This window comes from Symsagittifera roscoffensis, chromosome 9 (assembly GCF_963678635.1).
Source record: "Symsagittifera roscoffensis chromosome 9, txSymRosc1.1, whole genome shotgun sequence".
Taxonomy (NCBI): Eukaryota; Metazoa; Xenacoelomorpha; order Acoela; family Convolutidae; genus Symsagittifera; species Symsagittifera roscoffensis.
Genome location: NC_087070.1, coordinates 40,086,131 through 40,112,535, shown reverse-complemented (window position 1 = coordinate 40,112,535; position 26,405 = coordinate 40,086,131). Strand labels below are relative to the sequence as shown.

Below are 26,405 nucleotides of genomic sequence, written 5' to 3'. Positions count from 1 at the left end.
TCGTTTCCAGAAAAGAATGCGTCGCTCAGTTTTGCTGCATTAGAAGAATCATGGCTATTTTGGGTCTTTTAGAATTTTTGTTATTTCATCAATTATCAAACTTGTGAAGAAAAACATGAAAAAAGATCCACTCAGCATCAAAAAATCAAGATTTAACTCATCATTAGAAACTTACTATTAATATAAAAAACAAAATATTTTGATCAAAAACTTTGTCATCCAAAAAAAATCTCAAAACTTAAGCATACAATTTTTTGCCGCTAATGTAACTATTTTTAAAAGAAAAAAGCAAACTTGTTCACTAAGTTTTTTCAAGATACGATTTTAAGAAAGATATTAGTTCAAGTAAATTTAATTAAGATTACAGCATAAACCTCAGAACTAAAGGATAAACCAAACAATCTACCACTTCCCCCCTAAGTGACCAAACCGCATCTAAGTTTACTTTTGAAATCGATTATAACAAACAACTATGTTGAATTTTTATTATTTTCAAAATTATGATTTTAAAGTTATTGTAATTGATCAGATTTGTGCTTTTTTCTTGGTTGCATAGTTTTCTATACGAACTATAATCCATTGGAATTGATTATGGTTCAGATGAAAAAACTATTTAAATTGATGAGAAGCGATTGACTGTGTAATATGTAAAATATATTATACTATACTAAATTGAAAATTTTTATCCGATCAAAAACTTTTATTTTGCGAGATTTTTTTCAAAAAAATTATAATTTATTTATCTCATAAGGATTTTCTTTTCTATCAAAATGATTTGCTTTTGGCTCATCACATTTTGCTACATCCTTACAAATTGGTTCAATGTTTTACCATAGAGCAAAAATTTTTACAGATCCATTCATACTGGAATATATTAACAAATTAATAAATTCAACTTTCAAGAGGCCTATAAACTATTTTATCATTTTATTCTGATGATGAGGTTTAACAAAAAAAGCAAATCAACTCGTTTTATTTAAAAAGTTTTTTGCGTGTGTAAATTCTTAGAAAGCCAACAGATTTTTCTTGAAAATAGATTTGCAAAAAATGCGCAATACATTCATCTACACAAAACTGAATTTTATTAGTTATGATTTTAGTCGAAAATTTTTTGTGTATATTACAATCTTTTCTGTTATATTTTGGCCCTCAAAATCTAATTCAAAAATACCAGCAAAACAAGACTAAACAAGGATCATAAACCCAAAAATAAAAAAAAATTATTGAAAAATTATATAAAGCAGAAAAAAACCGCAAACGCGATTCTAAATTAGCTAGTTTTGTTGAAAATTCGCTTGGTTTTTTGTTGTTTTATTAAATTTATTTGAAGCATAAGGTTGTCTTCGAGGTTCCAACGTTTTGCAATCACTGGTTATAGCGGGCTTATGACAATCCAAACTAGGAAGAAAAAGTTAATCGTTACGGTAATTGATCTAAAATGACCGTGTTTTTTTATTGATTTCGGTATTTTTAAAAATTCTTTCAAATTGATTTTTAATGAATAACCAGTTTGAATAAAAACTTGATCGATTGTGTTTTTGGACACAAAGCATAAAAAATTGTCATCAGCAGAAGTCGCGACAAAATTATTGCTGTTACTGTGAACGTTTTTTTTTCCGAAAAATAGAGGCCATCTTGCTCACTAAGCTTTTTGAAAATGTTTCTAAGCAGAAGTAATTAAAGTTCCAGCTAAATATTTTTAAATAACAAACCAACCATACATTCATCCATCTGCCTTGTTGACCAACCCTTATTCAAGTTTGATCAGAAAATCGATTGTAACGAAATTTTACAGTGATATTTTGACAATAAAACTGATTATTTTTACCAAAATTTCGTTTTCAATTTTTTTAAAATCATAATAGTGCTATTTTCCAAGAATTTTAAATCTTTCAATGTCAATTATAATTGCTTATTGCTTCTAGCTTAAAGACTATTTAGATTGACAGTAATCAATTATATCCGATAAAAATCAAATTTTTTAACCAATAATTTTCGCACCATAAATATTTTTAAAATTAAATACGATGGGTTTTTTCTGTCAATATTGAAATTTCCAAAAAATGGAACGTTTGTCACGTTTTCGTTTATCTGAACGCAACCTTGTACCATGCTACAAAAATTTAATACAGTACTTTTCACATAGGTTGGTTTGCTAAATTTACATTGAATTAAATTTTCAAGCGACCTATAAATTAACTTATCACTTTTTTTTATCATGATGAGGCATAAGGCTTTCTTTTTGAGGCTTATGAAGCTTTTGATGATAAAGACATAAACAAATCAGCTCGTTTTGTTTATTTTTTTGTGAATACGCGCATCGCATTCATCTAAACAAAATTTTGGTTTTGTGTAGATAATGCAGGCCGGTAAAATTCTTTTTATATTACCAATTTCTCCTTGAATGCTGGAAAAAATTATTCGTATTTAATTTTCCAAAGTGATGTTTTGAAAATTTATCGAATCCTTAGTTTAAATTGAAATGATCGTGACTTTTTGGACATGCTGTAAAATTGCACAATTATTGTATGACCTTAAAAATGTGATTCAACATCAACAATAGCACAAGCCTGCACAATGATAAAAAAATTCAAGTATTTGGGAAAAAGACTAGATCTGACAAGTGTAATAAATGAAAATTATACCACAAACAAAACGACGCTCCAGATTCTAAGTTGGTCAATTTGGTTGAAAGTTCTAATCGTTTGCAGTAACTGATCTGGATTATTGACATTTCAATTAGAAGAAAAGACTACCGTTACGATTCTTGATCTGAAATGACCGTTCTAATTTGTTGACTTTGTTACTTTTTAAAAAAGCTTTCAAATTGAGATTTAATGAATAATTGTTTTTTAAAAAATCAAAAAATTAATTGACTGAAATTTTGGACAGCGAGACGAAAAAAAGCATGGCATCATCATAATACATCACAAAAAGTGCCGTTTTTAAAACTGTTTCCAAAAAAAAAGAATCCAACTTACTCACAAAGCCTTTTTAAGATTTGATAGCAAAAGAAAAAATTAGTTAGAATTCCAGCAAAAGCTTTAGAACTAGCGGATCAGCCGCGCAGTCTATCCATCCCCTATGTGTATTATTGATTTTTTGACTATCATATTCGAATGAAGTTACCATAAAGTAAGTGTTAAAATTGTTTGTAATTGATCATGAGATTATGATCTTTTAAACCTGTTATGATTAATTTAAGTTCATAATATAAACTTTTTAATTCGATTATAATCGATGATATCCAATTAAATTTTGGCTAAAATTTTATCACAACAAAATCATATTTCAATTATATCTTATGGATTTTTTCTAACATTAACAAAAATCTCAACAAGTGAGATGCTATATTATATTTTGGGTCATCAAAAAACCAATTTTTACAATACAACTAATATTAATTTAGTTCACATCATATTGGTAGGGTTGTTAAGAAGACAATTTATCAAATTTTCAAGCGCCAGATAATCTTTTTAATCCATTTTTTCTGATAATAAGATTAAACGACAAAATTAGGACAAAAATTTCTAAAACGTTTTATGTGTTCAAATTTTGAATTTCGTTTTCCGCGTGTAAAGTTGTGGAAAGCAGACAGATTTTTGTTCAAGTTGGTTTTACACATCAGAAAACTTAAAATTAAACGCTCAATTTTAATTTGTGTATATGCGCATAGGACTCATCACAGAACAATGGTTTTCTATTATAAACAAATTCAATCAAAAAATCTTCTTGTATCTTACTTCTTCTTAAACGCTGGGATAAGTAATTCGCTTGCAGTTTTCCAAACGAATTGCATGAGAAGTGAATGAAACAAAGTTGATCAGAGACTTTTTCAATCGTAATGCGAAGAACAGAAGCTAATTTAAAAAATGACGTTTCTGATGATGCGAGTGATAGCCAAATCTGATACCGCTACCCAGTGTTGTGAGGCTTTGGAACAGTACTGAGTAGCGGTATCAGAATTGGCTATCACTCGCAACATCAGAAACGTCATTTTTCAAATTAGCCTCTGTTCTTCGCATTACGATTGAAAAAGTCTCTGATCAACTTTGTTTCATTCACTTGTCAAGTGTCAGCAAAAACGCACAACCCTTTTTTGAGTTTAACGCTTGTAATTCTCGAAAACTCTGCGTGGAGTTTTTTAAAGAAACTATTGAGAAATTTGCAAAGTTCATCGAACAAGCTGACTGATTACAAATTGACCCTAGGGGTTTCCGTGAGTAAAAACTTGTTATATTAATTTTCCAATGTGAAGTACTGGAATGAGCGCATTTTTTTTATCAGTGTCTGCTTTTTGCATTAGAAGTGAAAACGTCTCTCTGCTTATTTCACTTCTCTGCTGTTGCAAGTGCTAGCCATTTTTGTTAATGCTCCCCAGAGAGGTTGAAACTACTAACAGTGTTTTTTCTGCCTTGTTTAGAAGCTTGTATCTCTCAAAAAATGTGATTGGAGATTTGTTAAAATTTGTATTGAGAAGTTCCCAAAAGTTTTTGAAAGAAACTGATCAAACTTTGACCCTGGAGTTTTTGTGTGTGAAAACTCGTTCATCTTCATTTCTCAGTGTGAAGTACAAAAAAAACGCATTTTGTAACCAGCTTCTGTTCTTCGCATTAGGAGTGAAAACGTCTCTTTGTTTCATTCACTTCTCTGATGTTGCAAGTGCTAGAAAAACTCTTTGTCGCTCCCCAGAAGCATTCAAATGTTTCACGGTCTTTCTTGATTTTCTTAAAAGCTTTGTATTCGAAATCTTTCTTTGCAGGTTTGTTAAAAGCTGTAGTGAGAAATTTACAATAAAAAAATTGCTACTATGATTGCTTACGTAAAAATTCACATCCTAAAATTCAGACGAACTTTTTTTAAATTAAACTGTGAGCATGGATTGCTGCAAGAGATTATAAAACATTCCACTTATCTTATTGAATGTGATACCGTTTTTTAATTGTCTTTAACTTTACTTTCTTCAACATTTAAATTTGATTTGATCCTAATTCAAATCTAATCTATTTCTTATCAAAAATGAAGCAAAATTTGCTATTTTTGACAAAAATGTTGTCATATCAAAAATCATATTTGTTAATTCTTGCCATACAACTATTAAAATTTTCTATTCGTTCATATTTGCATCTAGTAAATCCCAACCAAAAATTTACGGCTGCATGATATGTTAGTTTTGTTTCAATCAGGATGAAACTGAGAAGTTTATTTTATTTCTCTACTTTTCAGCGTGCAGCACAAAGAATACTTAGTCTTGAAGTGCAAGAAACAAGAATCAACCATACTTAGCTTGTGTAGGACACAAAGTTTCCCCATAATCATTTTCTGTAATATACAGAAAATAGAACTGTGTCAGGATGCTTGACAACAGAGTTTAAACCGGTTATGAACTGTAAACTTTCAGTTAAATTACACAAAATCACAATCAGAACAAGAAGAAGTTAGTATGGTTTCACTGCACTTTTGACGAACAAAACCCAACTTATCATTTGCAACACAATTGCAACCTGGATTCGATGGTGATGATGAGTACTACCAAAATCAAGACAGCGAGTAGCATTTGCTTGAAATAATCTAAGACATCAATGACAGGAAGGATGAAGGAAAAGCTCTAAAACCATTTAAAAGGAAACGAATGATTCAAACTATTTCACTTTTTTTTCGACAGTTTGATTTCATCTTAAAATATCATGTCTTTCTCAAATATTTGACCTAACCCTATTTCACGATATAAGAGCATAATTTGATACCAATCTAAGTGTAAGTATCGAGCAGCTGTCTATCTAAAAAAGGGGTGAAATGTAGTATTGCAAATACTACACGGACATAAAAGACTATTATTTTTTTTTTCAAGGTTGACTTCCTTTTGAATTATTCTATTTGAAATCGACTATTTTGTTGGATATCAAAAAGAAAATGTGTCGCCAAGCAGGCTGACTATTTAAAATGTTCTGTCTTGAAAAGCAGTCATTAAAGCGATAAGCACCTGGTATTTTGGAGCCTAACAAAGACCCAAAAAATAGAACAGCTGAAAATCAGAGACGGAATGAATAATGGCTTCTTAATATTAGAAATTTCAAAGATGAGACTACTGAAATTTTTCCAAAGACCTGGAAGATGAAACATATCCGATGAAACAAAGTCTTTGAAGTTAAGAATTAGACAAAAGTACTTTGAAGCATTCTTGTCTTGAAATTGAACCTGTCTAAAATTTTGTCAATTTTTTGTTTCACTCTAATTTTCACTCGCTCAGTTGAGTTAACATTTCAGGAATAATTTGATTTTGTTCTTTCATTTCTTTTTGTTTTGTTTTTTTTGTTTATAAATTAATTAAAATACGATCTTAGATTTTTGATAAGTTACCGAAAATTGAAAGCAGCAACACGGATCTAAATGAAATGATGACCCAATACTCTAAGGTGCAATCAAAGGTGGACAAATCAATCACCAATCTAGACGCGGACTACAGGCAAAAGAAGTGTTAGTTTAAGTGAAAAAACTATTTTTTGACCCAATCCCTATTGGTACTAAAGACAGTTGCTCATTAATCGTTTAAATCGTTTATTTTTAATTTCCATTTTTTAATGTCATACTCGTTTCAAATCAAATTTTTAAACTATAACTATTGTCAAGAAATTTGACGATTTTAGGTGAGACTTATAACTTAGGCTGGATTACTAAGCAATCAACAAGCAATGATCGCTTAGTAAACTGTAGTACTTTTGGTTAAAGTTTGTTCGTCTTCATTTCAAGAAGTGAGCGATGGGCTGGAACGCAATTCTTTGTCAGCCTTTGCTGTTCGCTTTTCTCAAAGTTTTTCATTTTCTATCGATGCGTTTCTAATCGGCGGTCTGGTTTATCTTCCTAATGCATCTGTTTGTTTTTCTGTTAGCTTTGATCTCTGTTCATTTTACTTACTCGAGAGTCGGCGTTTGCGTTTCCAAAAGAAATGGTCCGTCCAACAATTTTTTTTTCAATTTTTTTTTCGATGATGGGGTTGTAATAATGAAAGGTTCCTTTTCTACAACTATTTACATACACGTATGCTCATAGCTATCAAGTTAAAAGAGATAAAACTAAGTTGAGAGATTATTTTAACTAATTAAAACAAACATCACAAAAATCCTGCCGCCCAGTATGGTCAGAATTTAAACTTGTATCTCTCAAACAGAAAAAAATCATCATCGTCCAGAGCTTTTTGTCATTATTTACGCAGGTGGCGTCCCTCATGCTTGAAAGACCGAATGCTTGAATTTTTTTAGCTTACTTTCAGCCAATCAGAATTGAGTATTCAAAATCTCAAAGTAAATCGCGAAAATCTCTAAGTAAGAAAATAAATCCAGGCCATTTGTGTTAATATTGACCGACTAGATAATAAGCAGATGAATTGTCAAGACTGAAAAATTCGTATGAACTTGAAATCACAAATATTGATGTTTATCCGAATAGTGTTGCGGTTGTAACCCGCAATTTGTAATATTTTTGATTTTTTTCCACTAACTTAAAACATTTTCTGTTAATATTGACTTCGATTTTGCGAGAAAGGCATTTAGCCAATAGGAACGCTTAGCGATTTTGATTGGTTGAAACTTTTCAAGCATTCGGTCCTTCAAGCATGAGAACCCTACCCATCTAAGCAAATGGATAATTTGTGAATAGCTTCCTAACCCGCAAAACTACCTACAAACGTATTAGGAGGGAAATCTTTTCACTCTTAACACTTGTTTCAATTCAAACTATACTTTTTAATCTTGAGCGATACGTCTATGTATAGCTTATAATAACCTCGATTTCTGAGGTAATCATAACACATTCTTTCTAGGTTGATACAAAAGAAGTCAGCAGGAATTAAGGGAAGGGGGTTTGGACGCATTTTCTCAGTGATCGATTCCTTTGACCCTTTGATACTTTTCATTGATTCATTTTTTGCTAAACGAACCTTAAATTTCTAAGAGTTAATTGTATACAAAAATGTATACTAATATATACTAATTTTGGGGGCCAAGTTACATTGCAAGATCGCGCAAGATTTTGCGTCAGCGTGTAATCTTTTCCAAGTTACTTGCCAGGCTAATCATGATATTTGGAAATATTAATTTGATTTGGTTTTGAAAATCGTTTAAACACATTCCATGATTTTAAACCCCCCTACTCTAGCTAGGGGTTCAAGAAAATTGCAGACTTATCCTGATTCTGAGATTAAATTTTTGAAGGTTGAGTCTCATGGATGACTAATGACTGAATGTTATTTGTTTTTCTAGGCTCTAGCTTATTATGTCCTCTATATGTTTCTGAATCGATGATGCTCAGATTTTTGCCTAATTTTTAAAATCTGCATTTAATTATTTATGCTCTGGGCAAAAATTGATCAATCGTTTTATGAACTTCGTTTTTCCAACATTTTCAAAGTCTCAGCATTTCCAGGCAGGATTTCCTCAAGTTCATTAAAACTCAATAAATTGAATGCAGGAGTAGATCAGTGCAAGCAAGATAACCAAATTGGAATATATTAATCTTGATGGATCTTTTTTCTCTTATAAATGTTTCTTCAGACGATTATGGAGAATTGAACAATGATGAGTTTTGGGTAAGTTATTTGATGAAAACAGTTTTTAGCAAACTGTGCATCGTCTGATTCGAGATTTTTTTTGATTAGCTGAAGTTTGATGAAAACCATTTGAATGCCAATATGTTTTTTTAGCCTTTTAAGGTCGGAATAACGAAGAAACTTCCTATATACTTTCTCCGTTGACTTTAGTTTGATTTTAACGTTGATTTTAATTTTTCAAAACTATCTGATCTAATTATCTGAATCACTTTTTCCTTTTTTCGCACAATTTTTACAACCTCAATTAAAACTCATGGAGTGGTGGTTATGGGTAAGTGTGATTTGGTAAGCTCGTGGTAAGTGTGACATCATTTTAAAAGAATACGTTCAGACTAAAGAAAAATTTAAAAAAAAAAACTCCCGAATCAAAAAGAACAATTTTGAAAATTCGTTCTTTTTTATACTGCAACAAATTATCTTGCTTAAACGGTGTTCCATTCAAAAATTACAGCTGAAAACTAATTTGATCAATCATAGCGAGTAAAAAAACGGCAGTTTTTGTCTTCAGGAAGAATGGGTGAACCCAATGGAGGACCTGGTCACTGGCAGACTCATCTTCATGCGCTATTTCACTCTAGTGTGGCTGCTGGTGATGACTGTGTTAGGAGTGCCTGGAAACTTACTGGGTAACAAGCCGGGTCGACTTTTCGCGTTTTTTATCCTTGGAAAAGGGTACCCGGCTTCACCAAAAGTCGCTATCTTGGAACTTTTTTTGAAAAAAAAAACTGACAATTTTTTGGAAATTAGACTCTAATATTGTTACAAAATAGGACCTTTTTTTAGGAAAATTGTGAAAATTTTAAGTATTTTTCACGACAAAAAAGAAAGGTGGAAAGAAATATGTTTTCCAATTCAGGCTGAAAAAACAGTTCAAAAATGCCGTTTTTTGGCAGTTTTCGGATAATTACGAAATGAAAAACCGCGTTTTTTGGCGTGCGTTTCCCCCTCAAAATTAGTATGAGTCCCCCACCCCTCCCCAAAGTCCGCCCCTGAGTTCCGCCCATTTTTTATGGTGCGTTTTGAAATGATGACTGAATTGATAACAAAAACCATAAATTCTTGAAAAGTCGGAACAATAATTGGACTCTAGTTACAAGTAACTAATTATTGACAACTTGTGCGTAAGAGTTGGCAAAACAAAGATCACAATTTCCCGAGAGTCTATCCAACTTAAGGAACGATTTTGAGGGGGGAGCGCGCGTTGAAAAACCCGGAATTTTTAGTCAAAGTTTTTCAAAAAGTGCCTAAAACGCATTTTTTGCCCTGTTTCTTTAAAAAATTGCCTGCCGCGCCGAAAGTTTGGTCAAAATGGGGTCTTTATTGTGGTTTGGGAGAGCTCAGAAAATCATTTTGGTCGACCAAAAATAAAGCCGACCTAATTTTTTTTGAAAATCCGTCCCTCCTACTCGAGATAATCCTAGATCCACCCCTGGTTGGAAGGTAATCTTAACTGCTTTTCTGAAAAGAAAAAAATGCCTATAAAGATGCTTGTTTTTTTTTGGCTTTTTGAACACCATGACAATTGTAAAATTTAACGGTTTTTGTGAACTTTTTGATAAATTTTTATCATTGCAAAAGTTTGGTTTCGTTTCAGTGTTGGCTTCACTGGTTTTCATGAGTCATCTGCGACAACTGGCCCACCTATTCCTGGCCAACCTGGCCCTGTTTGACCTTGGGGTCATGTTCATGAACTGCATTGCCCTTACGGGGGTGGTGTGGGGGGACTCAGTGATGAGGGATAATCCAGTGTTGTGTGAGGTGTCTGGAATAATTTGTATGGTGGCTTGTTTCGGAAGTCTATGGACTATGATGTTTGTCGCCATCAACAGGTGAGACCGAATGGTGAACCACTCTTTTGCCCACGATAGATTTAGATCAAGAACAATGAACTTTTTCTTAGGGTTGTCAAGAAAGGTCGGCTAAACACTAACTGCCCATGAAGAAAATATTTAAATTGCTCGAGGCTTGAGGGTAAGGCTCAACGTTAACCAGCTCCGAAAAAAAACAAGAAAAAAGAATTTAAGTCATAAAAAGGGCACAAACGCGGTTCTTTGATCGGAGCTGAGCTGCTCGTTTGTTGGTGTTTTCCCCCGTGGATAAATCCCGTCTTTACATTCAATTTTTGAAATTGATTTTAAAAAACCTTGAAATTATTGTCGACCCCCTTATTTTGAGTCGACAAAATTGATTTTCCAATCTCTCCAAATTTATTTTGAAGATAATATTTTTTGAGAGAAATTTCTGCGCCGCAGGCAGGCAAGTTTATAAAAAACACGCCCCAAAGGGGACGATTATAGACACTTTTTTCTGCAAGTTCTTCTGCAAAAATTGGCGCCGAAGGTGCCTTCAGAAACTTTTAGGAACGGTTAGCTGAAAATGGATGTGCATAATTACTCAAGAGAACCTTTTGGTTGGTGAAGAAGTCGATGAAGTTATGATTGGAGCCTCAAACTTATCTCACACAGTGGCGGATTTAGGGGGGAGGGTCGTGGAACGCATTTTTTCTCCTCCGCCCTTCAGGGAGTCGACCCCCTCACCAACTAAAGGGTCCCCTTTTAATACTATTTCGAGATTCTCACGACATGGCCAATATATATGAAAAGATGTGATAAGTTGAAAACAGGTTAAGCAGAAAGAATTAATTTTAAATATCGAAGCCAAATTTTTATCAATTTGTCTAAACGAATTTTCAGCAAATGATTTTAGAAGCTTAATTGTCGCGCATCTTTAGAAAAACTGTGCTTTTTGGTCTGTCAGGTTCATCTTCATCTGCAAGAACGAGTGGTACAGTCGTCTGTTCGGAATGAAGGGCACCCTGCTCTCCCTCCTCGTCATCTGGGTCTGTGTCTGTCTCCTGGACCTCGCAAACTACCCTGGAGTGGGCTACGGGGGACACACTTTCAACCCACCACTTCTCCACTGCAGGTGCGTGTAATGAGTGGTATGCTATTGACCAGGTCGTGCTTTGAAGATGTTAGCGGCGTATAACGTTTTTGCGTATAATGTAAATAATCATCGGTCTGGGTCAATTGATATACCATAATAAAGCCCTTTCAATCATAATTTCAACAAAAATAAAAAAAATTAGCAAAAAACTGGTTCAAAGTTTTTGAGTTTTAGTCAAATTTAGAGCGAGTGAAGCAATCGTCCACAATGAGGTTCCATGGATAATAATCAATTACACTCGATTTTCGTGGTCAAGTAATTTGCTACTATAGTCGAACATTATTACACTTTGGGATCACACAATCGATTATAATCCCTTACTTTCAAAGAATTTTAACCGATTATAATCTGTCTAAAATGTTTTCATATTTTCTACAAAACTTGAATATTTTTCTACATTTTTTACATCCTACTGGAGTTTTAAACCTGCTCACATCTACTTAGTTTTTAAAAATGGTATCCAGCGCGCTTTCAACAACCTTCTATGTGTAAGGGGAGTAAAACAACTGGGGCGTGGGATGATAAGGAAAGGAAGTAAGAAAGGAGGCATAAGCGTGGGATAAATAGAAGAGAGGCGGTGATACCCCAAATATGAAAAAATCATGAGAAAATGTTCCTAAAAATAAGAAAAAAATGATTAAAAAAATACAAGCCACATGCAAATCTCAATTTAACGATTGGGGTGTTCAGGTTCTGAAATAATACTGATTTTTTTTCTACTTGGTTTTTTTTACTAAATTTTAATCCATTTGAAAGGTACTATGCACGGTTATTGATGATTTTTATTTCGTGATTGAAGTTCGATGGTAAATATTCCACGCTGTAAATTAATAATGAATATACCTGGTGAACGGTTGCCAATTGCCGCTCCGAAATAAATTTGTTCTCAAATTATTTCAAAATTGTACTTGCCCATGCGATGGGTCAATATCGGGGTGTATGACGATTAGTAAGATATAGTTATATTCAAATTTTTTGTCGCATAGAATCAATTTTTTTCTGATTGCTGTTGTGATAATTGAAGCCGTGTTGTCACTAAGTCGTATCGGTTATCTTGGGTAAGACAAATGTTACGATTATTTTTTTCATACTTGCTAAACTGGAAGTTGTCATTAGAATGATTGATTGATGCACAATCAAGGTGTTAATTGTTCTAGTTCCTATAATGCCATTTACTACTATTTTTGTAAATGTTATCCTGGCAGGACGCGTTGGGAGAGAATATATCGATTCAGTAGAGTGATTTTTTTTGCTCTCAAACGCATTTGGCATTTTCTTTTTTAATTATGTTCAATCATACTTAAATGGGAATCGATATTGGATTTAGGGTTGGAGAAAAGTAAATCAACCCACAAGTCTTAGGTATATTTAGAAGGCAATTAGATCGTTTGTTACTATCTTAAGCTCACTATTAAAAGCTTGGGTGGGGTAGGATTCAAGTGGTTTAAGAGGTAGATTTCAAGGATGAGTAACCAAATTACTATCTTATAACTTTTTAATTCTATGGATTGTTAAAAACCCGGGTCGGGAAGGGTTCAAATGGTTTAAGAGGTACGGTTCAAGTGAAGGATCAGCAACCGAAGTTCTTCACTGTCTGAATTAATTTAAGCAAAAAACTCTTGGAAGAAAAATCGTCAGTTAGTCCTGAGTCACTTAGAAAAGTTGGAAAGTGAATCGACGGCTTAGTGGATTAGACATTGAATTAAAAGGGATAATTTGAAAATCAATTTGAATTTAAACGGATAAAAGGAAAACCTTGATGATCCCACATTAAGAAAAACATTTTTGAAAATTTAGAGATTAATGATTCAAGGACAAGCATAGATGATTTGGTTGAATTATTTAAATTTAAGGATTCAAGGAGAAACCTTGATAATTTGTTATTGAAAAACAAAATTAGGGATTTAATTGGTTAAAGATCCAAGAAAAGTCTTAATGATTTTAAATTCAATTCATTTAGTTTTTTTAGTAATGATTTTTTAGGTAAGGGATTTAAAAGATTTCAAACTTTTTTGGAGACAACAAAAATTGATGATCTTTGAGATGAACTAGAAATCTTCACCAAACTAGCATCAAATAAATTTAATACTAAATTATTTTTGTTTTTTTTGTGTTCAATGATGATAATAATTTATTGATGTTTTTTTTTCGAATTCTCTAGCAGAGTTACGGCAGATTTAAGGTGTGAAGTAGAAAACTTTTTTATCGATATGTGGTGACTAATTATTTAATAGTACTTTGTGATAAAATACTTAAATTTTACGTTTTTTTAAAATATGTTTACAGTTTTATTTAATGCAGTTTATATAAAGTTAGGAAGATTTACCGCCAAAGTAGTTTCTTCTTTTCTCGTCGTGATTTCTTTTTGCTTTACGTTGCAGGTTTTAGTTTTCTTTGTGTCGTTGTAGGCTTCATCTTTTACTATTTGTTTGACTTAATCAGACTTATTGAGCTCAGACGTGATCTGACGTGGAATAAAGCTAATTTAGTTTCAATTTTTTTGTTTTGTTTGATTTTTTCAAAAAGTATGTTAGTATTAGGTCCACTTGAGACTAGTTGGTCCCACGCAGAGGAGTGTAGGTCTTGAGTGGCCTTGTCATAGAGTAGGTTCAAATAAAGGGTACACGATCTGTGTGATACGCTATCTATTTTCGGCCGGATAGATTCTAGAGTTCTAGTCTATCGCTAGGTTACAGGAGAGAACAAAACAACTATTTTCAATTTGAGCGAATTCTCTGCGGAAACTACAAATAGTTGCAGCTTTAAAGTTTTATCTTAAGTTTAGTTATTGATCATGAATATCTAGTTGTTTTTATTTTACAGTGAGAAATATTAAAGTATAAAATTAATATTGTTTTAAGCTGTTTCCAAATAACTAAAAATTATTCATGAAAAACTAACAACCAAAAATGGATGAGAACAGCTAGGGCAAAGGATACTAGGACTTTTTTTTAAAAGTATTTCAGTATTGAAGAAAGAGTCATGCAGCAATCAGAGTAAAATGAGATACACAATTAGGACAAAACATTGATCGAAGGGGAAACACCATGGGAAATCAAAAATTTGAGAGCCTTGAGTTATCATTGTACCGGTTTTTCAAAAAAACTTTTTTACCGGAAACAACTCCATGCGTACGGATGGTATGATTGACCATCGACGAGTTTGAAGCTGATGATTGACATAGGTGTCGATTAACCTCTGATACCAAAAAGATGCTTTGAAATGATTGAAGAAGCATTTCTACCTGCTGTATGAAACAAGTACCGATAATTATCAAATTGTAACCAAAGACCTTTAAAAATGGTTTAAATTTCAGAGAAATTGAAACTAAAACCTTCAAAACAACCAAAAGAAGTTAAGAATGCTTATTCATGTCTTCTCTTACATATTTACATTTGCTAAAAAATAATGAACTTGATTTTTGGGTGCAAAATTAAAATTGCAGACGAGTACTTTGCTCTCTCAATTGTAGTAATTAAAAGGTATAACTGGATTCTAAAAAACAGCCTTTTTTAATGTGGAAACAAACAAAGACTGACCGAAGATGCGGAAATCCTAATCACATACGCCACAAGCGCAAAGTACTTGCCACTTTCACAAAAAGAGGCACAGCTTTTCAGAAAGTTTAATGGACGAAATCGCGAAATATATCCTTAATCAATATCAATTTCTTGAATTGTTATAAGAAATGGAGAACATGGGAGAAATCAACAGAAATTACTTGGTACCTGTATAACAAGAACATGAAAAATGGGCATGATTATACCTGTTTATTCTACTGCAAAGCAATATAGTTATGTTTCAACTCGGATGAAAATACAAAGGTCGAGATTGAGAGAGTCACAGAGATTAGCTCAACGGATCCAGCAAAACTTGAACACACTATTAGGAAAATTTACCGCGTAAACTGAGCAGACAGCAGGTGACAAAATCCAAGTCAAAGGCACGAACAGGTGTAGAGGAGCTGAGAGAGGATGATAATTTTTTTTCAAGATTTCAACTTCAACTGCTGAGGCAATGGGTGGTTTTTTGTAGAAGACTTCAGGAAAAGCAAAAGCCAGTGGCGATTATTAATGTAACTGGAGAAGTCGACCACGAAAAAAAAGGAACCAAAAATTTGAAGAAAACAGCTACGGTAAGAGATACGAGGACATCTTCAACACTGACGAAAGAATCGTGCAGTACTCAGAGGAAAGTGTGATAGATAACAGGAGAAAAAAATCGATCGAAGGGGACACAATCTGGAATTTCAAAAAGCCTGAAAAAAATAAATTGTCACTGTGCCGCTTTTTACTAGAAATTTATTTTTTCTAAAAGCCAGTCTATGCTTACGGATGTTATGATTGACAACCAAAAATTTTGTATCAACTGATTGACCCAGGTGTCGCAAAAGTTACGATGCCAATAGATGTTTGGGTGTGAACGAAAAAACACTACAAGAAAATGAGAATCTCAGACTAGAAATTCATGTTTGGCCGCAAGAAGGAGATACATAATCAGGAAAATGGGATACAATTTTAAGCAATCGGATGAAAATGATGACAATAGAGGACCAACCTCAGAAAATCAAAAAACCTGAAAGCAATGAGTAATCACCACGTTGGTGTATGCAGAAAAGCTAGTTTCTCAAAAATTATCCAATGAATACGAAACAATTAGCTCATCAACTGAACAAATTGAAGCTAATCATCCACCCAGGACCCGCAAAACTGTGATACATAAGAATAGCATGGAAAGAAGAGAAGTACTTAAGAAGAAATGTCAGACAAAAAAAAACTTGTCCGCGGGAACTAAATACTGGAACTAAATACTACTGTTATACTTGTTATCCTAGTTAAAACTCAAGCTAATTATCCTTGTTGTTAATACACGCGCATGTTAGTTATTTAAGAGGTCCACGAGCGTTTACATTACAAAACTTAAAACATTGACTTTGAGAGAACTTAAGCAGATCAGATTGTATTAAGCTTTAGAGATGATTCAAGTAGAACCCATCCCTGGAAAATCAAAAAAGCCTGAGAGCAATAAGCTAACACTGTGCCGGTTTTTACAAAAAAACTTTTTCTTAAAAGCCATTCCATGGTACGATTGAAAATCAAAGATTTTGAAGCCAATGATTGATCCAAGTGTTGCAAAATCTCTGATACCAAAAAGTTACTTGGAATGAAATGCAATGAGATAAGAAATCAGGGGAACATAATGAGGGAAGAAAACAAAATTCGGAAAATCAAAAAAACAAAAGCTAGGTGTTATCACCATATTGGTGTGTACAGAAAAATAGTTTTAAGAAAAACTATCAATTGAAAACGAGTTGCTTGATCATCAATTAGAGAAAACGATGCTGATTATTGATTCAGAGCCCGCATAAATGTGAAGCCTAGAAATAAATTGGAATTTGGAGAAGTAGTTAAAAATAAATGTCAGACCAGAAAAAAAATCTTGGCTGCGCGAAAGTTGTAATCACTAACTGCTCATCAGGTCTCCCAATCAAGTAAATTGAGAACTTCCTAAAAAAACTAAACATCCTTGTTGATAAAATATTAATCAGAAAAGAGATGCGTTCAGGGATGGTTATTCAAGGTATTTTATTCAACCTAACTACTAAAACCAAACGCAACCCATATAACCAATGCAAAACTATTCGTACAACCAGATGAGGGATAATTATCGTAGTAACCGATACCAAACAAACAAGCTACATGCACAACATCATCTTGATCAGGCTATCAAAAGCCCAATCTCAACAAACAGTGAACAGAATAGAGATGCATTTAGAGAAAACCATTCAACATTTTTCAACCAGTAACTACAACAAGACTCAAAAAATTCCCACATTGCGAAGCTCTCAAACTGATGGAACATTTTTATCCGGTTAAGAAAAAACTGACTGCAAGAATTTTGTTCAATCAGCTCCAATTAAATTACCCTACTACGACGGAGACGCGATGGCTTACTACGACTGGATAAAAATGTTCCAGGCTACGGTTGCACAAATCATCCTAAAAAAGACACGCATCGGATGACCTACCTACAAGACTCCTCATCATCAGAAACTGCAAACTTGACTTCACGACACATGAATATTAACCATGAGATGCGAGTTGCGAAACTAGAGAACATCGGACTACATGGAATACAAACTCGATTGAGCTGGGCAATCGCAGGAGAATTTCACCAAACCATTGCTCCCACCCGAATAATCAAAGTGCGCAGCAGACAGACTTTGGGATTTTTATTCCACCTTACAATCGATTTTGGAACCATTAGACTACTTGATTCAGCAATTCCGAATTATTGAAGAAACAGGAATAAAAAGTGCAAGAAATAAAACATATACTAAAAAAACAGCGGCAGTTCGAATTCTTGAAAACACGATTAAACGTACGAGAGAAAGATGTGAAACTGTTTTAACTCCGAAATAAGAAACACGATTGCAAAATAAGTACTACAAACCCCTCAACAGCTAACAACACTCAATCGCCAACTACCAAAAGTCAATGATCTAACAAATTTAAACAAAACGTTCCTCGTAAATGACCTCAGAAAGCAAAATGTGCAACCAGTAGAATTAAAACGAACAAAAAAAACCTCTCAGATTTGGTTTTTTATGCATCACCCTGTAAAAAATGCATAGAAAACGACTTGCTTGATCATCAAATAGAGAAAAAGATGCTGATTATTGATTCAGAGCCCGCATAAACGTGAAGCCTAGAAATAAATTGGAATTTGGAGAAGTAGTTAAAAAGAAATGTCAGACCAGAAAAAAATCTTGGCTGCGCGAATGTTGTAATCACTAACTGCTCATCAGGTCTCCCAATCAAGTAAATTGAGAACTTCCTAAAAAAACTAAACATCCTTGTTGATAAAATATTAATCAGTAAAGAGATGCGTTCAGGGATGGTTATTCAAGGTATTTTATTCAACCTAACTACTAAAATCAAACGCAACCCATATAACCAATGCAAAACTATTCGTACAACCAGATGAGGGATAATTATCGTAGTAACCGATACCAAACAAACAAGCTACATGCACAACATCATCTTGATCAGGCTATCAAAAGCCCAATCTCATCAAACAGTGAACAGAATACAGATGCATTTGGAGAAAATCATTCAAAGTTTTTCAACCAGTAACCACAACAAGACTCAAAAAATTCCAACATTGCGAAGCTCTCAAACTGATGGAATATTTTTATACGGTTAAAAAAAAACTGACTGCAAGAATTTTGTTCAATCTGCTCCAATTATATTGCCCTACTACGACGGAGACGCGATGGCTTACTACGACTTGATAAATATGCTCCAAGCTACGGTTGCACAAATCATCCTAAAAAAGACACGCATCGGATGACCTACCTACAAGACTCTCCGTATCAGGGAAACAAAGGCACTCATCAAAGGATACTCGTGTAACCATGCTTTCTGTAGAGTTGCCTGTTGACCCCCAAAATCTTTTTGTGACCCATTTTGTAATGTAAAGGCCTACAATCAGCAAATCAAAAACTTGCCATCCTAACTGGTAACAATCTTTCAGTTTTTTCATTAGCATCGTTTTCGAAACAGCTAGTGCGATCTGTTCAAAATTTGGGTTTCTGAGCTGATTTACAATCTTTGCTCAAACGAATCAAAGCTAAACTCCTGATTATTTGCTTCTGAAATGGACCAAATGCTTGATCCCTTAAAACATTCAAAGCAACAAAGTACAAATGTTAAGAAGAAGCTTGAAACACACACAAGGTAAAGTGATAGAAAGGTTACAAGAGGAGCGCTTGTTTTTGGGAACATCTGCGGTCACAAGTAAAGGAATTAGAATTTGCAGCCAATTTTTTTTTCACACAAAACAAAACTCTAAATGGGGGTCCGACCACCATAACGACAAATATAATTCTAGAAAAAGCATCGATTGTTTGCAGGACTATTTTTGTTTTGTGGCTTATTGCCGCTATTACTAAAAGTTGGCACCAGTTGAGAAAAGCATTTTAAAAAAGCATGAGGGGTCCGACCGCGAGTTGCGAAACTAGAGAACATCCGACTACATGGAATACAAACATGATTGAGCTGGGCAATCGCAGGAGAATTTCACCAAACCATTGCTCCCACCCAAATAATCAAAAAGCGCAGCAGACAAACTTTGGGATTTTTATTCTACCTTACAATCGGTTTTGGAACCATTAGACTACTTGATTCAGCAATTCCGAATTATTGAAGAAACAGGACTAAAAAGAGCAAGAAATAAAACATATACTAAAAAAACAGCGGCAGTTCGAATTCTTGAAAACACGATTAAACGTACGAGAGAAAGATGTGAAACTGTTTTAACTCCGAAATAAGAAACACGATTGCAAAATAAGTACTACAAACCCCTCAACAGCTAACAACACTCAATCGCCAACTACCAAAAGTCAATGATCTAACAAATTTAAACAATACGTTCCTCGTAAATGACCTCAGAAAGCAACATGTGCGACCAGTAGAATTAAAACGAACAAAAAAACCTCTCAGATTTGGTTTTTTATGCATCACCCTGTAAAAAACGCATAGAAAACGAGTTGCTTGATCATCAAATAGAGAAAAAGATGCTGATTATTGATTCAGAGCCCGCATAAACGTGAAGCCTAGAAATAAATTGGAATTTGGAGAAGTAGTTAAAAAAAAATGTCAGACCAGAAAAAAATCTTGGCTGCGCGAATGTTGTAATCACTAACTGCTCATCAGGTCTCCCAATCAAGTAAATTGAGAACTTCCTAAGAAAACTAAACATCCTTGTTGATAAAATATTAATCAGAAAAAAGATGCGTTCAGGGATTGTTATTCAATGTATTTTATTCAACCTAACTACTAAAACCAAATGCAACCCATATAACCAATGCAAAACTATTCGTACAACCAGATGAGGGATAATTATCGTAGTAACCGATACCAAACAAACAAGCTACATGCACAACATCATCTTGATCAGGCTATCAAAAGCCCAATCTCAACAAACAGTGAACAGAATAGAGATGCATTTAGAGAAAACCATTCAACATTTTTCAACCAGTAACTACAACAAGACTCAAAAAATTCCCACATTGCGAAGCGCTAGTGCGATCTGTTCAAAATTTGGGTTTCTGAGCTGATTTACAATCTTTGCTCAAACGAATCAAAGCTAAACTTCTGATTATTTGCTTCTGAAATGGACCAAATGCTTGATCCGTTAAAACATTCAAAGCAACAAAGTACAAATGTTAAGAAGAAGCTTAAAACACTCACAAGGTAAAGTGATAGAAAGGTTACAAGAGGAGTGCTTGTTTCTGGGAACATCTTCGGTCACAAGTAAAGGAATTAGAATTTGCAGCCAATTTTTTTTTCACACAAAACAAAACGCTAAATTGGGGTCCGACCACCATAACGACAAATATAATTCTAGAAAAAGCATCGATTGTTTGCAGGACTATTTTTGTTTTGTGGCTTATTGCCGCTGTTACCAAAAGTTGGCACCAGTTGAGAAAAGCATTTTAAAAAAGCATGAGCTTTCGATAAATCGCTGAAGTTCTGGTCATTGACGAAGCAATGGCGCTTCATAGAGACAAAATTAGCAATGAAAAGGTTTCCATCATAATTCTCTTCGTGATCCTTCATGATTTACAATTAAAACAGTGCTTAATTTGCAGCAATTGTAACAAGGAAAAACTGAGAGAACATGGATTTGCGACCGCTAACTCTAGCAGATACGTTCGCATAGGGTTCAAAGAAGCACTTAACATAACCATACACAAGCGGATGGTGAAAACCATCATCAATCTGATGGAGAAATTAACGCTTCAGAGAAAGCAACATTTGAACACTTGCCCTACAATCGGTTTGGAAAAGAACAACTGCTCTTCGATTAAAGATAAAGTGTTTGACATTTAAGCTCTCATTGGCCCCGGCAGCCAATTTTTTTTCATGCTTGACCAAATTGCGCTGATTTTAGAGATCTCATCATCAGAAACTGTAAACTTGACTACACGATACATGAATATTAACCATGAGATGCGAGTTGCGAAACTAGAGAACATCGGACTACATGGAATACAAACTCGATTGAGCTGGGCAATCGCAGGAGAATTTCACCAAACCATTGCTCCCACCCGAATAATCAAAGTGGGTAGCAGACAAACTTTGTGATTTTTATTCCACCTTATAATCTGTTTTGGAACCATTAGACTACTTGATTCAGCAATTCCGAATTATTGAAGAAACAGGACTGAAAAGAGCAGGAAAAAAAACATATACTAAAAAAAAACAGCGGAAGTTCGAATTCTTGAAAACACGATTAAACGTACGAGAGAAGGATGTGAATTTGTTTCAAATCCGAAATAAGAAACATGATTGCAAAATAAGTACTACAAACCCCTCAGCAGCTAAAAACACTCAATCGCCACTTACCAAAAGTCAATGATCTAACAAATTTAAACGAAACGTTCCTCGTAAATGACCTCAGAAAGCACCATGTGCGACCAGTAGAATTAAAACGAATAAAAAAACCTCTCAGATTTGGTATTTTATGCATCACCCTGTAAAAAACGCAAATATACGAACAAATTTAGAGGAGTAGCCAACGCCTTTTCTTGAAGCGCAAAATTTTTAAAGCGCAAACATTGAACAAAAACAGCCTGACAAGTCCAAATCTACTTGCAAATCAAACTGGGATTCTATTGCTTTTTGTCAAACATTGCATCGGTCTTCTTGTCGATACTAAGAAGATTTTTATGCAAAGGGGTGTTCTTAACAAGATAGACCAGCCCAGCGTTTTCTCTGGAACTATAACCGAAAAATCACTCATGACAAATATACGCAGATAACATTTGGTGCCATTTGTTCCGGACTCTGCGTTACTTATTCATTACAAAAATTCGCTTTGAACAACATTGATTCGTTTCTCTTGGGTCATGATGCAGTTTTAATCAAATTGTTATGGATGACGAGGTAAGATGAAGTCCAAATTATTTCAGCAGAAACCAGGAAGTCGTTGAAACAAGGTGGTTTTCGACTCATCAAACTTTTATCAAATCACAAGCTCGCCCTGCAAAAAGTTTCTTGCGAAGATCACGACGAGATATAAACCTTATCTCGAGTTCTTGAACAAAACTGGAAAGTTGGCAGTGATGAGTTTTTATTGAATGCATACACGAGTTTCATCCTCTGGCTGATTATTATACCCGACAAAAAATTGGTTTGATGTCGTCTTTTTTCAATATACTAGGAATTTTAGCAAAAGCTTTAACAACAGATTTGGAAGCTAGGTTTAAAATGGAATAATCAGATAGCATGGATTTAAAATTGAAAACTACACAAGTTCCTTAATATTTTTTTAAGATGGAAAAAATAACTTAGCCACGGACATTGTTTCGGAATCAACATAGTAATTACTGGAACTTGGAAATACGCGCAATTACAGACGCTTTACTGATTTTTTTAGCCGCGGTTAATTGAACAGTTATGCTATATGAGAATGCATAACTCAGACGAGACAATCATTCTAAGAAAATGACTTGAACTAGAAACACTTGGAGCACGCCTTTTGTCATTTGCGTTCAAATAACTTCATCTATCTCGACCGACCATCTTTTTTACCTGTCTGGACAGACATTCAGGTGGTACTCGATTGGATAAAGTCCATAAAACAGCAAGAGTCATTTGATGCAAACTAACTAAATAAAATCTCGACGATGGATCAACAATTATAATGGCATCACATTGCAACTACTCTGGATCCTGCAGATCATGGTACTCGCGGTTTCGAAACTAAGAAAATAAATGAGAAGTGGCTCACAGCTCCAGCATTCTTGAAACAAATTAGATAATTGTGTCGAGATAATAATTGGCTGGGAGCAACTCTGCTTGCTATGGCTTTTTGAAGAAAGACTAAGCATTAAAAAATGCTTCTAAGTGAGCCATTTTTTGACAATGAACGGTTTTCTACTTGAAACAAGCTGATTTTTACTCTAACTACAGTCAAAAGCTTCATTTCCAAAATAAGTTTTAAGATTCCCAAAAACAACGGATTAAAACCATCCTTCATTGATGGAAAATGCAATCAATATCCAAAAACGCGAATACTGAACAAGCCAACCTCAACGCAGTAAAAGTCTGTCAGGCTCAATTTTTCCTTTATACTTTCAAGAATTTGAAAAACACAAACCAAAATTGATTGTAAAGACAAATCGATTCAACTGAATTCTTACTTAGACCAAAAATATGTATTAAGAGCTCGAAGTCGTCTTAAGTTCACATTTTATGAAATAGGATGCAAGAATTCCGATAATATTGGTGGCGTAAATGCAATCAGAAAGTTGTATTTTAAACACGCACACCAAATTTGTACTCAACAAGCATCACAATTTGTCAAATTTTTCAAAAAACAACGCTACGCTATTGTTGGTGTACGATTAGCTCTATACAGTGTACGTTTCAAGTGTTTCATTTGCAGAAGGTTCGATGCAAAAAACATTCAGCTAAAACTGGCACCTTCAACATCTTCACAATTTCGACAGAAACATTGTTACTACACTTTCATCAGTACAGGAGTAGATTTTGGTCAAATTATTCTTCATTGAAAACGGAAAGAAGACAGACCAACAAACGTCTAACAACTAGAGCAGCTTATCTAGAGTCTTGCCCAGATTTCAACACTGATGCTTTTCTTAAGGCATTTGCCCGATTTTCAGCAAGAAGAAGTTCACCTAAAACAAAGTACAGTGACAATGAAATTAATTTTGTAGGGGCTAGTAACGAACTCAAGAGATGGCTCAAAGGACTCAATAACAACAAAATTAAAACCAAGCTAGCAGTCAAAAAACTGGAATGAAAACTCAATTATTTATATGGACCTCACTTTGGTGGGGCATGGGAGCGATTAATCCAGATCGCCACGCGCATTATCTAATTTATTCGTGGCTAAAAAAAATCACGCTGGACTTTTTAATAGCATTCTCAATTTAACAGAATTGATGTTAAGCTCAGACCTATGAACAAACGTTGCTGGTGTCACAGACAATGAAGAACTACTCACACCGACTTATTTTTAAATCTAACTTCTTTTTAGCAACCTACCAACGGAACCTTTGACCTCTACAGCAACAATTATTTAACTACATCTGGCGATTATAAAAGGAATTTTTATTGACCCTGTTGAAGCGAACAAAATGGAACCTCGCAGAACAACAGCTACAAAATAGAGATGTAGTCTGGATCTTAGAAGATCTGACGTCGCGATGAAAATGGCTTTTGGGACGCGTCACAGCAGAGCATCCTGGACAAGATGGGACTACTCATCTATTTTGACCGCCCGGCTAGCGCACTCGCACGCTTTTTATTTTCGATTCAAAAACTCTTTCGACCTGAGCTCAACTGGCGGACCGGGAGCAAGTTGCTAAACAACTTTCTCGCACTTTGACAAATTATGAAAAAAGTGATTTGTAACATACCAATGTGAAGTTCAAATTAAATAATCTTGAAACTTGTTTGATAAGAAAGGTTATCATTACAGTGTGTGTGTGTGTGTTTGAGTGTGTGCGTATTTGTGTTTGTATGTGATTTCAGCTTCACCCTGGACAACTCGTGGTGGTACAACACCATCATATACACTGGAGTGGCTCTTACCCTCCCCATCTTTGTCATCTCCTACTGCTACTACCATATATGGAGACTAGCCTCCAAAAGTCAGTTCACCATCTCTTTCAATTCATCATTAACCATTATTATGCATCCTGGTTATGGTAACTTTGTCTGGGGTTCAGTGATGATCTAAAACAATTTGTGGATCAATCCAGTGTTATTATGCTTCAGCAAAACTTTTCTAACCGCTGACAAAAGAGAGTTCGAAAACTGATTGGTTCTCTAGGTCTCGCCAGATTCTAAAACAGCCACAGACTATTATCATACTTATGTAAACTTAAAGATAATCCCAATTTGAAGACAGAGAATGGATCTTGTTAACTATTCCCCCCTCCACCTATGGTACCTTGTAACGAATCCCCCCCCCCCCCCCTATAAAGAAAGAATCGAAAAATAAAAATCTTAGGTTTGTAAAGCCTTTTTCAAAATTTTGAAATGAGTGCAATTATATGCAAGACTACGGCGAACGAGAAATGATAACGTCAAACGTTATTTTTTAAACTACAATTGAATTAAGTTAGTTTGTGTTAATTAAAAATACTCACCATAATTAACACTGAATTGGCCTGAATTGTCTACGCTTATTTTTGAATATTTTTTTCTTAGTACTACTTCATATATGGAAAATTTGGCTCTGCTCCATTAAAACCCCCGTGCCCCCCCCCCTCAACTTTTCAATTTCACTTTCGAAAATTTTTCTCTTATTGTCATAATGCTGTGAAATTTGTAAATGCTCGATTCTGATCGGCTGAAAATTTCTAACTTAGAACCAAGTTAACATCCTCCCCCTTTTAACTTGGTTAACTTGGTCCTTTTCTTCTTTTGAGGGAGTGGCGCGACTAGTGAGAAACGAAGGCGGGAACAGAGGCAGCTGCTGCTCTCTCTCCTCACCCTCCTGGCCGCATTCGTGGTCACGTGGTCCCCTCTAGCGGTGGTACTACTGCTGGCGGGCATCACCCCACAATATAACAACTTCATACCAGAAGGTACCCCGGGTCGAAGTCCCAGACTTATATGTCCAGACACTCCCAGCGACTCCCCGGATTTTAGGGACTTCCCAGAGTTTAGTGACTATTTTTTGTTATAAAAACTTCTGTTATAAACCCCAAAATCGACCATTTTGTTAGGTTGAAAAAACTCTGTTGCTCTTACACGCTGCCGTTTTTGTAGAAGATAAACAACAGCTAATTATTGCATCGAGAAAATTTATG

The 26,405-nt window shown here is 34.5% G+C and overlaps 2 protein-coding genes across 2 annotated transcripts in view; both read left to right on the top strand.

The window, feature by feature from the left end:
* LOC134854594 (structural maintenance of chromosomes protein 4-like) overlaps positions 1–9,225 on the top strand; it is a 402,174-nt gene extending 392,949 nt beyond the window's left edge. Inside the window, exon 10 of the mRNA XM_063870921.1 lies at positions 9,114–9,225. Within this exon, the coding sequence (XP_063726991.1) occupies positions 9,114–9,126 (13 nt within the window). The 3' untranslated portion in view covers positions 9,127–9,225. The remainder of the gene's footprint in view (positions 1–9,113) is intronic.
* On the top strand, positions 9,132–26,281 carry LOC134854846 (melatonin receptor type 1B-A-like). The gene is made up of 5 exons (XM_063871204.1): positions 9,132–9,231; positions 10,200–10,434; positions 11,363–11,530; positions 25,120–25,238; positions 26,022–26,281. Exons 1-5 carry the CDS (start codon positions 9,132–9,134, stop codon positions 26,279–26,281), a joined length of 882 nt encoding a protein of 293 aa, XP_063727274.1.
* Positions 26,282–26,405: the final 124 nt, after the last annotated feature.

Bases quoted from the DNA above. Each gene is read 5' to 3' on its own strand.
- LOC134854846 (XM_063871204.1), top strand. From the start codon at position 9,132: ATGGAGGACCTGGTCACTGGCAGACTCATCTTCATGCGCTATTTCACT. The intron at 11,531-25,119 runs GTGCGTGTAATG...ATGTGATTTCAG, and splicing joins CCACCACTTCTCCACTGCAG to CTTCACCCTGGACAACTCGT. The intron at 25,239-26,021 runs GTCAGTTCACCA...TCTTCTTTTGAG, and splicing joins ATGGAGACTAGCCTCCAAAA to GGAGTGGCGCGACTAGTGAG.